Source organism: Rana temporaria, chromosome 3, assembly GCF_905171775.1.
Source record: "Rana temporaria chromosome 3, aRanTem1.1, whole genome shotgun sequence".
NCBI lineage: Eukaryota > Metazoa > Chordata > Amphibia > Anura > Ranidae > Rana > Rana temporaria.
This window is the reverse complement of record NC_053491.1, coordinates 143,953,918-143,967,580: the sequence shown is the minus strand read 5'-3', so window position 1 is coordinate 143,967,580 and position 13,663 is coordinate 143,953,918. Positions and strand designations below refer to the sequence as shown.

General features: G+C 43.9%; 1 protein-coding gene across 5 annotated transcripts in view; it reads left to right on the top strand.

The window, feature by feature from the left end:
* The window catches only part of LRRK2 (leucine rich repeat kinase 2), a 376,481-nt gene that overhangs the window by 177,547 nt on the left and 185,271 nt on the right, over positions 1 to 13,663 (top strand). For all 5 annotated transcript variants that reach the window (XM_040343608.1, XM_040343610.1, XM_040343612.1 and 2 more), the window contains exon 22: positions 6,040 to 6,198. In XM_040343608.1, the coding sequence (XP_040199542.1) occupies positions 6,040 to 6,198 (159 nt within the window). The remainder of the gene's footprint in view (positions 1 to 6,039; positions 6,199 to 13,663) is intronic.

The following is a 13,663-nucleotide window of genomic DNA, read 5'->3' as shown; positions in this document are numbered from 1 at the left end:
GCGCAAAGCACGTCGGAAAAATCGCGTCGGGAGCATGCGCAGTACGTCTGGCGCGGGAGCGCGCCTAATTTAAATGGGACTCGCCCCATTAGCTTAGGAACGCCTTGTGCCGGACGGATTTAAGTTACACCGCTCAAAATTTCTAGGTAAGTGCTTTGTGGATCGGGCACTTAGGTAGAGATTTTGCGGCGGTGTAACTTAAATGGGGAAAAATTACGTTGCGCCGGGTTTTTGTGGATTAGGCCCATTATCTGCACATTCCACAGGTTTTTCAGTTTGTGGCAGTAGGCTGCCACTTAAAATTGTGGCCCTGCTGTTTGACCTGTTCACAACTCTTATAGTGTTCACCAAAGTTCAGAATCTGATTTGGGAGCTGCTGCGTATCAGGGTATACCTGTTGTGCTTATCTGGATTACTTTCGGATGGAGTAATTGGTTTCTCTGCTGGAGACCAATGTGGCACAATCTTGAGAGGTCTGCATGAGCTCTGAAATTACAGAAGGCAGTGTGGTTAAAACTTGAATATTTAGTCCTGATCCCAGATACTGTGTAGGCAACTTACGTCTAGAGGAAAAGAGATTTCACCTCTAAATACGGAAAGGTTTTTTCACAGTAAGAGCTGTAAAAATGTGGAACAGACTCCCTCCAGAGGTGGTTCTGGCCAGCTCAGTAGATTGCTTTAAGAAAGACCTGGATACTTTCCTAAATGTACATAAAATAACTGAGTACTAAGATTTGTAGGTAAAGTTGATCCAGGGTAAATCCGATTACCTCTCGGGGGATCAGAAAGGAATTTTTTCCCCTGCTGTAGCAAATTGGATCATGCTCTGCTGGGGCTTTTTGCCTTCCTCTGGATCAACTGTGGGTATGGAGTTGGGTGTATGGGATTGTACTGTGTTTTTTATTTTGTTTTGTTTATTTTTTGTGGTTGAACTGGATGGACTTGTGTCTTTTTTCAACCTGACTAACTATGTAACTAACTATGTAACAGTGATTCTCCATATGGACATATATCTTGCTCTGAGGGCTCAGGTAGACTTGGTCAAGACAGTTATAACTAATTCCTCAATTTGCTCTTCCATGCGTTTTCTGGGAAACTGCCACTTTTGAGACAGTACCTTTGTCCAGCTTACTTCCAGGTCCTTCCAACAAGGGCATGGAACAGGAGGTTTCAGGCATTGGATTGCCCAATGTTTTTAAATACCAGCACGAGACTGTCTCTGGACTAGTGTATTTCCTTATGAATTCTGGAGATTGGAAAATCCTTTCTTACTTTTATTACAGAGGTCCAGCTGCCAGCCATATGGGCTGGGGTGGAGTTCTGGAGAATTTCCCAATTCAAGAGACTTTGTCACACTAGGAGAGAGAGTTGCAACATCCTGGGATTGAAAGCCAATGGCCTTGCCCTACTTAATTCATCAGTGCAGCTGAAGTACCTTCCAGTAAGGGTCCAGTCAGAGGACACCATGATGTTGGTGTACATATTTCATCAAGGAGGCGCAAGAAAGAGCTGCTCAAAAAAAGTACATTTCATTCTATCCTGGATGCAACTCCATGTTCCCACACTGTCCACTATCCACATTCCAGGCATGGAAAATTGTTGGAATTTTTTCAGCCATTAATGACTGTCTCCAGGGCGTGAGTTTTACGCACAGAGGTGTTTAAGAGACTGTCGATGGTGGCCCACCCTGGATGTGGATCTTCTGGGGTCCAGATTCAGAGCACAGCTGGATGGGTTCATCTGCAGGACCAAAGTTTATTTTGAGCATTTGTGAATGCTCTGGTGACACATGGGACCAGTTCTCCCTAATGTATGCATTTCTACCATTATAGCATCTACCTAGTGTGCTTCACAGGATTAGAGTGGAAGGAAGTGTTCTTAGCACAAGGGAACTAGGTGCTCTGACATTGACATTTTAATGGACAATCGTAACTTCTGGATCAACTCGACCTTCTCTCACAAGGCCCAATCTTCCTTCCTTTTAATAGTTGCTGGCTTGACAGCATGGCTGTTACAGCCAAGGCCTTGTGAGCCAGGGAAGTTGCTTTCTGGTCATTCCTACCCTATTAAAAGCTTGTAAAGTGACTTCAATGAAGATTTACCACAGATCTTGGAAATATTGTTTTGTTTGGTATGAGGCTAGAGGTTTTCTACTAAGTTTGTCAGAGAGTGCATCCTGTCTTTTCTCCAATCTGGAGTTTATCTGTGACTGGCCATGAGTTTGATTATGGGTCAGATTTTGGCCTCGGGGGTCCCTTTTAAGAGACTGATTCCTTCACGTTCCTTGGTGCAGGTCATGTCATGCGTATTGTTCTTTGGTACATCATGCATATTGTTCCACTGGTCAGAATTTTGTTTTCTGTGGGTCCTAAGCTGGCACTTTCTGTATTGCCAAATTCTCTGTTTTTCAACCCATCTGGGTATAATTCATTTAATTTTTGTAAGGTTATATTTCTGGTTGCCATTACTTCAGCTCAGAGTTCCAATTTTGGCTGCTTTTCCTGTACATTACTGTTCCTGGTGCTCCACAGTGACAATGTGGTTAAATGGCCTTTTTTTTACCTTGGTGGCTTTGTTGAATCTTGGCCAGGTCATTGTGTTGCTGTCTTCTGTCCTAAGTCTCCCTTGCTGGTGGTCAAAGCGCTTCAAACTTTAGATGTGAAGTGTTACCTGAAGTTGACTGCTGAGTTTCATCAGTGGGATTCCCTTTTTATACTTCTGGAAGGCCCAAGGAAGGGTCATGCAGGTTTCATATATATTGTCTCTTGAATCTGTCCGCTTATTTCTCAGGCTTACGATCTGAAAAGAAAGTTCCACAATTTTGGTGATGCCTCTTTTTACTAGGAATGTGGGTACTTCTTGGGCTATTCTAGAAATTTGAGCTATGGAAGCCAGATGTTTAACTGCCACTTGGTCCTCTGCTCATATTTTTAGTTTTCTAGTGGATGTATAGAGAACATCGCCTCGTTTTACAGGTTGCTACATGAGGTTCTAACCTTCTTCTTTTTTTTTTTGGAGCCTGTTTTGTTGCCATTTTGGACATCCTTGTTGGTAATAATGTAAAAATGCTCTATCTCGTAATGTACAATAGCGAAAATGGTATAGAGTTCCCACCCAACTTTCTTTCGCAGCTTTCTGCAGAAATCAAAGCCTTGCCTAGCGACAGAGGTTATACCTGGGAGGGGACTTTCTGTTTTTTTGCCAATTCCCAATCATCTGAAGGTGGCAGCATGACCCTATTTGTATGAACATGTAGATGTGCCTTGTCCTGTGATGTACTCCCAGATTTATTTATTTTTTACAGGGAAAGTGAAGTGACTGATTTCATTCAGCAGAGCTTCACCACTTTCACAAAGCTAAGTGAAAATGCACTTTGCTAAGTGAACAGCCTCATCATATTTAGTAAATCAACCCTATTTCTTTAGCATGCAGTCTCGCTTAAAGTGGTAGTAAGGTCACAAGTTAGAAAAAACGCTAACAGGCAGGGCTTTTATAACAGGAGAGACCCTAAAGGTCTCTTTTGTGATAAATGTTCCCCCTGTCTGTCAGTAAGTCTGTCATAATGTGCTAGTATGCAGTGCATACTGGTACATTATGGCTAAAACCTGCAGGACGGCCCATTTATTTGTTTTTCCTGCTAACTTTACTACCGCTTTAACAGACCGCTGAAAACCAACTGTGCAAAGAAGGCCTTGCTACAATGTCTGCCTCAAAGTCACTACACAGTGACTGGTGCAAGAAGTTTTCTTTCTTTCTCATACATTTTCCAAACAGTATACTTTTTGTGAAACAAAGTATAAATAAAAGAAACTAAATGTCATCATTCTACTTTCCGCTTAAAGTAGAACTATAGGCAGATTCTTTTTTTTGAATGGGAACTTGCTGGGAACAGCACTGGGTCAATACAGGACTCAGTTTAGGGGGTTGTAAAGCCTCTCCTATACCCAGTGAAGTGACTAGGCTCAGATGATACACAGAGATTAAACAAATCTCCCTACATAAGTTTTTACCTGTATATCTGCTGTCTTTCCCTTTCTACACTCTTTAGAAACTGCAGATCATGTTGGAAATCTTTCTTCCTCCTCCAGCAGTGGGTGTTGGGGTGGGGCTTATACTGTGTGAGAGCTGATTGGAGGAAAGGCGCACACCCCCACTCCACATAGACAGAGGAACGAAAGGAACCTGCAGAGCTGTAGTCTGAATAGTCAAGCTTCCTGCTTATCTACCTCTAAGCTCCCTCCCTGACACTAATTTTTAGCTGCTGTTATCTTGTGTGTCAGAACTTGTCAGAAGTGACTCTGCTGATAACGGAGGAACAGAGCACCAGACAGACATGGCACTTATGCCGCGTACACATGATCGGGCATTCCGACAACAAATCCGTGAATTTTTTTTCCGACGGATGTTGGCTCAAACTTGTCTTGCATACACACGGTCGCACGAATGTTGTCGGAAATTCCGATCGCCAAGAACGCGGTCACGTACGACAGGAATTTGGAAAGGGAAGTTCATATGCCGAGTGCGCCACCCTTTGGGCTCCTTCTGCTAATCTCGTGTTAGTAGAAGTTTGATGAGAGATAATTCGCACTTTTCAGTCTCGTGCTTTTAAGTCCTTTACAGCGTGACCAATGTGCCATCACCACTACGAATGCTAGTTTTACCAGACCGGGTGCTTCCGTCTCGTACTTGATTTAGAGCATGCGTGGAATTTTGTGCGTCGCAATTCTCTACACACGATTGGAATTTATGAGAACGGATTTTGTTGTCGGAAATTCTATCGACAAGCTCCCATTAAACATTTGTTGTCAGAAATTCTGAGCGTGTGTACGCAGCGTTAGAGTTTTGGAGAGAGATATGTAAACACTACAGATATACAGTATGTGCTTAGGTCAAATTTCATGAATGGGGTTTACAACCACCTAAGTGTGTTCAGGGGGCACAGGAAGTGGCAAAGCATTTTTTTTCTACCTTAATGCAGAGAATGAAAAAAACATTTTTAGCTTTAACACAACTTTAATTACTAAATGAACTTTAGACTTTGACTCAGTGTGCTGTCTAAACTTCACTTGCAGTTACAAAAATTTGTTTCTCAGAATTGGCTTAATTTTTCCCTGTAAGTTTGCAGTTCGCTCCTGAACTGGGGGCTTGGCACCGCGCCTGCTCCCTCCCTAACTGGCTATGACTGACAGCAGCAGGAGCCAATGATTCCTGCTGCTGTGTCTGAGCCAAAGAGGATAGTAAGGGAGCCGAGCCTAGCTCTTGTGCAGATCGCTCAATTGAGATTTGGCTCAAATCTTGGAATACAAAAAAGTAGTAGTATGGCCAACACTTTTTGGGCTATACTTCTCCTGTAGCTCACAGGAGTGCAGTTTATTCTGTTCGATCAGTCCTGTGAACTATTTTCATATTACTGGGATTAGTAACACTTTAATGATTAACGAGAGAGGGACTTTAAAGTGGTTGTAAACCTCCAACATGGGATATGAAAAAAGCATATTCTTCTATAGTGTGTACCTGTCTCAATTCAGAGTACTATTGGTAGTAGTATTATTTCTGTCTGCTGCCTGTTTCTCTGCTATCAGCACGAGTCACCTCTGACAAGTTTTCCTGGCACCAAGTAAAAAAAGTTGATGGGAGGGATCTTCAGTGCGCACACACACACACACACAGCCTGGGAATGACAGCCTGAGCTGTGTGCTGTGTGAAGGGGGGTGAGTCCTTTCCCTCCAATTAGGTCTTAGAGCTCTCCTCGCTGAGCTCTGCAGTGTGTAATTTCAGCTCCCTGCCCCCTGTTTTTTGACAGCTCAAACATGCTTTATAAATTCTGGACTTTGAACGAAGGTAGAAAAGAGAGGACCTCAGATAAACAGGTACAACTTGTGTAGAAGGAATTAATCTCTGTGTATAACCTGAAGCTAGTCACTTCACTGGGTATATGTAAGGGTTTTCAACAACTTTAATTATAGGTGAACTTTAAGGTCTGCTAACTGTATATTTGTACAATTGTACATGTCATATTGTATTATTTTTTACTTTCAGACTTGGCGCCAGTTTTAGCAAGGAAGGTTTTACGCTATTATGGCTGCACATCTCCAGATTTGAGTTCTGTAGAAGACATGCTTGATAAAAGTGATGATTCATTCCTTCAGGATGGTTTTGAAGATGTATTTGCCTGCAGTGATGACCTAGACAGTGAAGGTGATGTACTTGAAAGTATTTTAACCTCCCTTTACATTTCCTCTTAAAGGTATGGTGAATAATGCTTTGTTTGCATTATTGTAATTATGCATTCATAAGATTTTTTTTCCGTTACATTTTTCTATTTGTACAGTGTGGGGAACAGATATTTAAAATGATGGCTGTTTTTATAGGCAGCTTTTGTTGTACACGAACAAAAAAAGTTTGCAGGGAGTTCCCATTATATAACCCCTTTTCACTCCCCGCTAGGCTGATTTTTTTTGCTAGTTTCTTTAGGTGATGGACTTCTTCTCTCTGAGATCGCTTACCTTCTTCTATGGGGGTTTCTCTCCAAAGTTCTCCTGATTTATGACATTCCAAAAAGTTTCCCTGCACTGCCTGGACGTGGACCATTGCCAGGATTTCTCTCTTCCTCGTTAAGGCACATTCTACAGATCTTTTAGTGTTTCGTGGGCTTTTCTGCATCGGGTATCTGTTCTCAGATTTGCAAGGCTACTACATGCCGTTCTGTTGGACATTTAAACGTTGGGTGGATGGGCAAGCTTTTTCAGATTTCAGTTCCAGGCTTAAAGTGATATTTAAAGTATTTATTTTTAATACAGAACTTCACCCATAACCACTTGATAAAAAAATGTTCTTTATGAAAGTGCATACATTCCACATTATGGTGTGCTGTAAATTGCCTCCAGAATTGCTTCTGTTTCTTCTTGCTGGAGGATGCTATTTTTTTGAAGCCCAGAACCCCTTTAACAGCAGTAAATCATAAAGCGGAACTGAACACATCAATTTAACAGTTTAAAAAAGTTACATTCCTGACAAACCATCAGTTGGCTGGTGTCATAACTGATCACCATGGCAGTTGCAGATCAAACAGAAGCAGCTTCATTGGCTGTAAAGAAAAGCAGGCTTTAATTCCACGTAAGGGTTGTCAGCAGATCGGCTTCTATAAACTCATAAAGTGCCTAAAAATGGAGAGCAACTGAGCATGTGCAGAGCTGGGTGAGACAGTGTATTACTGGATTTTAAACAGTGTATATATACTTCTTTTTAATGTTTTACATGGTTATACCTGCACAAGGGGCCAGCCTGAAGTCATCTAGCAGGACTTAAATTTTGACTAAGAAACATGTTTTACTTGCCTGCCCTGTGCAATAGTTTTGCACAGAGCAGTCACAGTCCGCCTCTTCTGGGGTTCCCCACTTTGTGCTCCATGCCTTTCCCTCCTGCCTAGTGCCCCCATAGCAAGCAGCTTGCTATGGGGACACTAAACAAGCTCACTCCTGTGTGTCCATTCACACACGGAGCACAGCTTGGCCCCGTCCTGCTCTCTTTTTTGGTTCATTGGCTGTAATGGAGAGTAGAAGGAGCCAATGGCTATAGCTGCTTTCTAAGGCCAATGAGGAGAGAGAGCCAAGGCTCTTGTGCACATCGCTGGATCAAGATCAGGATCAGGTATGTATTTGGGGTGGCTGGGGGTGGTGTTGCATGCAGGTTTTTTACCTTCATGCATAGAATGTATGAAAGTAGAAAATCTTAAGCCTTTACAACCATTGTGGGAGGTGTTATCCAGGAAGATATCCCTGCAGCTTTCTTTTTTGTCCAGTTACCTGATGGTAGCTACATATAACCCGATCAGTGCTTAACCACTTGCTGTCCGGCAGTTATATATAAAACGGCCTCCTGCTTGTGCATGCTTTTGACACAGCAGATCACATATCAGGACACAGAGACTAATCACAGCAGTCACCTATGTAACCAAAGGCTGCATGCTGAAGCCAGTGTTTTCCTCTAACAGCATGTGTCTGTGAGCAGAAATAGTGTGTTCCTACAGTGATTTGTATTGATATACTATATATCGCTATCTCTACAGCAGTGTCAATGATCTCCAGCTACTCCAGTACAATGTTACTATGGTCACACTGTACTGGGGTGGTTAGTGATCAAAGGCAGTGGCTGGCTGCTCTGGTGACACTGTATGCCAGTGCATTCATCTAGTGTCCCTAATCACTAGTAATACTGTCACATATGTTTCTGGTGGAGCCACGGTTAGGGACCACTGAGTTTACAACAGAGGTGAGGTAGGAGCACCTGTGATGTTCTCTGTAGCAGGGGGACACTAGTAGCAGCCGGCAGCGGTAGTGCACCTGCGGTTGGGGGCTGTGGATGCAGGGGTGTGGCGGATGCAGGTGTCAGGTCACCTGTGGCCAGATGACAAATGCACCCCATTGGAGTCAGGGGTGCACTGCAAGGTAGTGAACCCTATAGCGGACTGCTGCGGATGGACAGGAAGCGTGAGCCCAAGATTCCCCAGGGCGCGGAGTCTAAGGTCCAGCAGGTGTTCACCAGATCCTCTAGTGGTGAGGATGGCCTTCGCTGCAACTGAACCCAGGTCGCGGCCCCTGAAGTCCCCCAGGTCACGCTCCTTAGGGAGAGAGGGGAAGCAGCCAATCGGAACACAAGGGATAGTAAAGGGTAAGCCGAGGTCGGGGCAATAGGCAGACGAGGATAACCAAGGGACAGGCCAAGGGTCAGGGTCACAGGCAAACAAGAGTAGTCGGGGACAAGCCAAAATCGGTACACCGAGAGATTAACGTAGCATGCGACAAGCAGGAACACAAAGCTAACAAGCAACGTTGAACAGCAAAGCAGACCTGCAGTGCACTAGTTAATATAGAGTTCCTGGGATGGCCTGGGGTGGAGCCATACAGGGAGGAGAGATGGTAAAAGGCAGCCAGATAAGAGAGTCAGGCCTCTAATGAACACATGGAGGAGAAGATAAGCTGACAGACATTATTGTATATCCATGACAGCAGGTAGGTTGCTGGTGCGGGGTACTGCGGATGCAGGCACGGGAAGGCTGTAGCAGAGTCAGACGAGCCAGTTCAGATACAGAGGAATCGGGTACATCAGAGATATCAATAAGAATGGTCAAGTTCATGCAGAGGTTTGGCATCAGGGAATTCAGAGAGTAAGACTGAAGAAAGGTTAAGCAAGCCGAGATCAGGAATGGAGAGAATCGGAGGAGTCAGGAAAGCCAGGTACATTTGGATCAAGGGCAGGTACTGGGAAGGCTACAGATCAGACAGCAAAGGCCCTAGTGCATCTGCTATCTCTATATACTGCAATTGGCACCAGTGCTTATGTGCGCGTGCGTGCACATGTCTGCGCGTAGGTGTTCATCCGAACCCACGAACATGTCTGCACATCTGCTCTGTTATGGTCAGCAAGTCCCTGACAAATTAAGTAGAGAGTCACAATACCTGTGCATCCAAACACAGTGTCCTTGATCCCAAAGCAGTGTCACTATACCATTGCTGTCAGCCACAGTGTTGACAGCCTCACCAAATCACTGCAGCCAGCAACAATGTTCTTGATCGCTGCCACACTAGTCAATGTCACCAGACCAGTGTAAAGCTGACCATACATGGGGTTTTATCCTCACTGCTCTATTTTATTCTGACAGCGGAGGTAAATACAATAGAGTAACACTGTAGTTCTCTGAGTAGGGGGTTAAGATTCATGACATCTGTGATTACTAGTGATCTGTGATTAGTTGCAGCTAATCACATGGTACAGGGTAATGTGATTGGCCCAATGCTATCACATGCTATTTTAGCCAATCACCGCATAGAAAACACACAGCTGTTATGAATTCAATCACGTTAGCTTTGTTGAAATTGTGATCACTGGGCCGCGGTTACCAGGATCTTTAATCCGCTGGGTCCACTGGACGCAACTGTCGCAGGTGCAGCGAGCTGTGCACCCCTAACCAAAAGCATGTTGGATGACATACATGTACATCATCTAGCTTGTCTGTGCTGGCTGCCCGCAGTAAAAGTACTGTGGGGAGTCAGCAGGTAATCAAAGCATACTTCTAATTTTAAAAGTCAAATTTGAGAAAACCCCACTATGGGCCAGATTCACAGCAGAGATACAACGCCGTCGTATCTCTGAGATACGCTTGTTGTATCTATGCGGCTGATTCATAGAATCAGTTCCGCATAGATAGCCCTAAGATCCGACAGGTGTAATTGAATTACACCGTCGGATCTTAGGATGCAATTCTAGGCCAGCCGCTAGGTGGCGATTCCATAGCGGTCGGCGTAGAATATGCAAAAGACTACTTACGGCGATTCACGAACGTCCGCGTTACCCGTCGCTCTAACTTTACGTCGTTTCCGTCGAGATGCGCCGCGTAAAACTAAGGCTGCCCTCTAGGTGGACTAGCCAATGTTAAGTATGGCCGTCGTTCCCGCGTCAAAATTTGAAAATTCACGTCGTTTGCGTAAGTCGTCCGTGAATGGCACTGGAACCAATGACGTCCTTGCGACGTCATTTAGCGCAATGCACGTCGGGTAATTTACCTGACGGAGTATGCACAGTACGTTCGGCGCGGGAACGCGCCTAATTTAAATGGTGCCCGCCCCATTTGAATTAGGCCGGCTTGCGCCGAGCGCATTTACGTTACACCGCCGCAAGTTTACAGGTAAGAGCTTTGTGAATCAGGCACTTGCGCTGTAAACTTGCGGCGGTGTAACGTAAATGGAATACGTTACTCCGCGGCTAAGTTACGCGGAGATACGTGAATTTGGCCCTAGATGTTTATGTGCTCCTTTTTACCCTGCATACCTACATGTTTTTACAAAATATTTCTTAAATTTTTTAGATGTTTCTCAGGAGAAGGTATCATGAAGGACTGCAGGTTTTTTTTGAACAGAGCGAGTCTGTCCTAGGACTGGTCATAGATTATTAATTTTTCTTTTTTTTTTCAACCATGGTTTGAAGGAAAGAAAATTGCTTGTTTTCCCCATCAACACGAGTCATGTTCATGGGGGAATCCCTCCAGCTCTGCAATTGTATTCTGACGGGGAAGGTTTCCCCACCATCAGAATACAATGATCTCTGCAGGTGGCTATAACGGCTGGCAGTAATTGTATGTAAAAAGCCTGACAGGCTGGTTGTACTAAAGTCGATTGCTGGATCGCTTAAGACCTGGACCATTATGCAGGTAAAGGACCTGGCCCCTTTTTGCGATTCGGCACTGCGTTGCTTTAACTGACAATTGCGCGGTCATGCAACGTGGCTCCCAAACAAAATTGGCGTCCTTTTTCCCCCACAAATAGAGCTTTCTTTTGTTGGTATTTGATCACTTCTGCGGTTTTTATTTTTTGCGCTATAAACAAAAATAGAGCGTAAATATTGGGAAAAAAAACAATATTTTTTCCTTTTTGCTATAATAAATATCCCCAAAAAAAGATATAAAAAAAACTTTTTTTCTCTCCTCAATTTAGGCCGATACATATTCTTCTACATATTTTTGGTAAAAAAAATCGCAATAAGCGTTTGGTTTGCACAAAAGTTAGTGTTTACAAGATAGGGAATAATTTTATGGCATTTTTATTAATAATAATAATAATAATAATAATAATATTTTTTTTTTACTAATGGCGGCGATCAGTGATTTTTTTTTTATGCCTGCGACATTAAGGCGGACACATCGGACACTTTTGACACATATTTGGAACCCTGGTCCTTTTCACAGCGAAAAGTGCTATAAAAATGCACTGATTACTGTGAAAATGACACTGGCAGCCAAGGGGTTAACCAGGAAGGGGCGCTGTAGGGGTTAAGTGTGCCCTAAGGGAGTGTTCTTACTGTGGGGGGGGGGGCGTGGCTGTGGCGTCACTGATCGTCGTTCCCCAACACAGGGAACAGACGATCAGTGACGGCCACACTAGGAAGCACGGGGAGTGCTTTGTTTACACTTGCCTCTCCCCGTTATTCCTCTCTGTGACCCGGCGGCGATCCGCTGTTCCCGCGGGGACTGTCACTGAGAAGAGGACCGGGTCGCGAGCGTGTCGGCACGCTGTGTGACCCACGGCTGGGCTCTTAAAGGGGACTTACATGTACGCCCTTGTGCCCAGCCATGCCATTTTGACGACTTATATCGTCGTGCGGCGGTCCTCAAGTGTTTAACCCGCCAAACTTTGATCCATCTATGGCTGGCTTTAGGCTGTCTTCATTAACATAAAATGCAAGAATCTTATCCCGTAAACCTTTAACTCTTTTATTACGACATACAGTGTTCAAAGCTAGTTGCGATTGATAATGACATTCTGCCTGCACAATACAGACAGGGTTATTTATGGCAACCACAACTGCCCACTCCCCTCCAGAATAGAGCACCAAAAAAGGTAAGCTGCAAAAATAATAATAAAAAAAAAATGTTAAGTAATGTGAATGTGGACATGTAACAAAGTAAAGTTGGTATTATCCCAATTTGACTGTAAACTTGTAAATGCACTTTAAGCTTGGGCAACTTGAAAATATGTGTAGTAGTGTACCTCTGTGGTCATTACAACTTCAGCACATAGAGGAGACCTAGAGGTACATTTTTATGTAGGATATCTTGTACCACCTTGATATGTTTTTGAAGGCAGTCTTTTATATGTGTTCGAAATAAAGGTTGGGTGGTCTAGTTTCAATATACGAGTGATTTTTTTAGACGTGAAAGTGACTCCTACTTCAGTCTTCTTTTTCTTGAGGTAGGGAGATGGGGGATAGATTGCCTTAAAAGGGAATGAACGAGTGTCAGGGCCTGAGTTCCTCCAAAATTGATAAGCGAGAGGACTGTGACATGCTTTCTTGGCTGAAATAGATTTCCGGTAGTGGCAAAGTTGGTCAATCCATCAAGGATCAAGATCTTGATGGAACCTGTTGTGTAGGTGTTTGAGTGTGTGGAACACTCCTGCAGAAGAAATTGTAGACTTGTAAACACCCTCTTCATGTACATTTGAATTGGGGGCTTTTTCAGGAGTGGAACAGAGCCAGGTGACTACCAGGATCTATAGTGTCAATCAAAATGCTTTCCTACAAGTGTCAACAAGGGACAGTGTCCCTAGTAGGTCAGGTCAATGGACCTGTGTGAAGGGGAAGCAGAGAAAACTTCGTTGAGGAGGCGGAAAACCACTAAAGGGAGTAAACGCAAATCCCTGGGTTGGCCAGCTAGTAGCCAGGTAAGGCCTGAGTGGGATCTTAGAGCATAGAAGAGAGCCGGATTCCCCAGCCGACAAGTAAGAAGAATCAAAATCAAACCATAGGTATGCATCGACAAACAGAGATTTAGGAAACCATGCAGCTAGACTCCACCGCAGTGACCCAGACCCCAGAACAAAAGGCCAGTGGATAGGACCCCTACCTTTTTAGAGGAGGCGGACAGGGACCCCACAGCCAGAAAAGTCACTAGCCAGTGAAAATAAACAACCCAGTGGGACACGCCCATAGGTCTAGGTGAGACCCGTATACTGAGAGGCCAGTTTATTTGTCTTTTTTTTTTTTCTTTTTATTGACTAATATTGTTTACTGCAAACTGCGCATAGTTACTTTTCTCCATTGTTTACTGAGTAAAAGGGCTTATTTTTATCTTGTATGAGGGATTAAACATATAAGATAATACTTCAGGAAC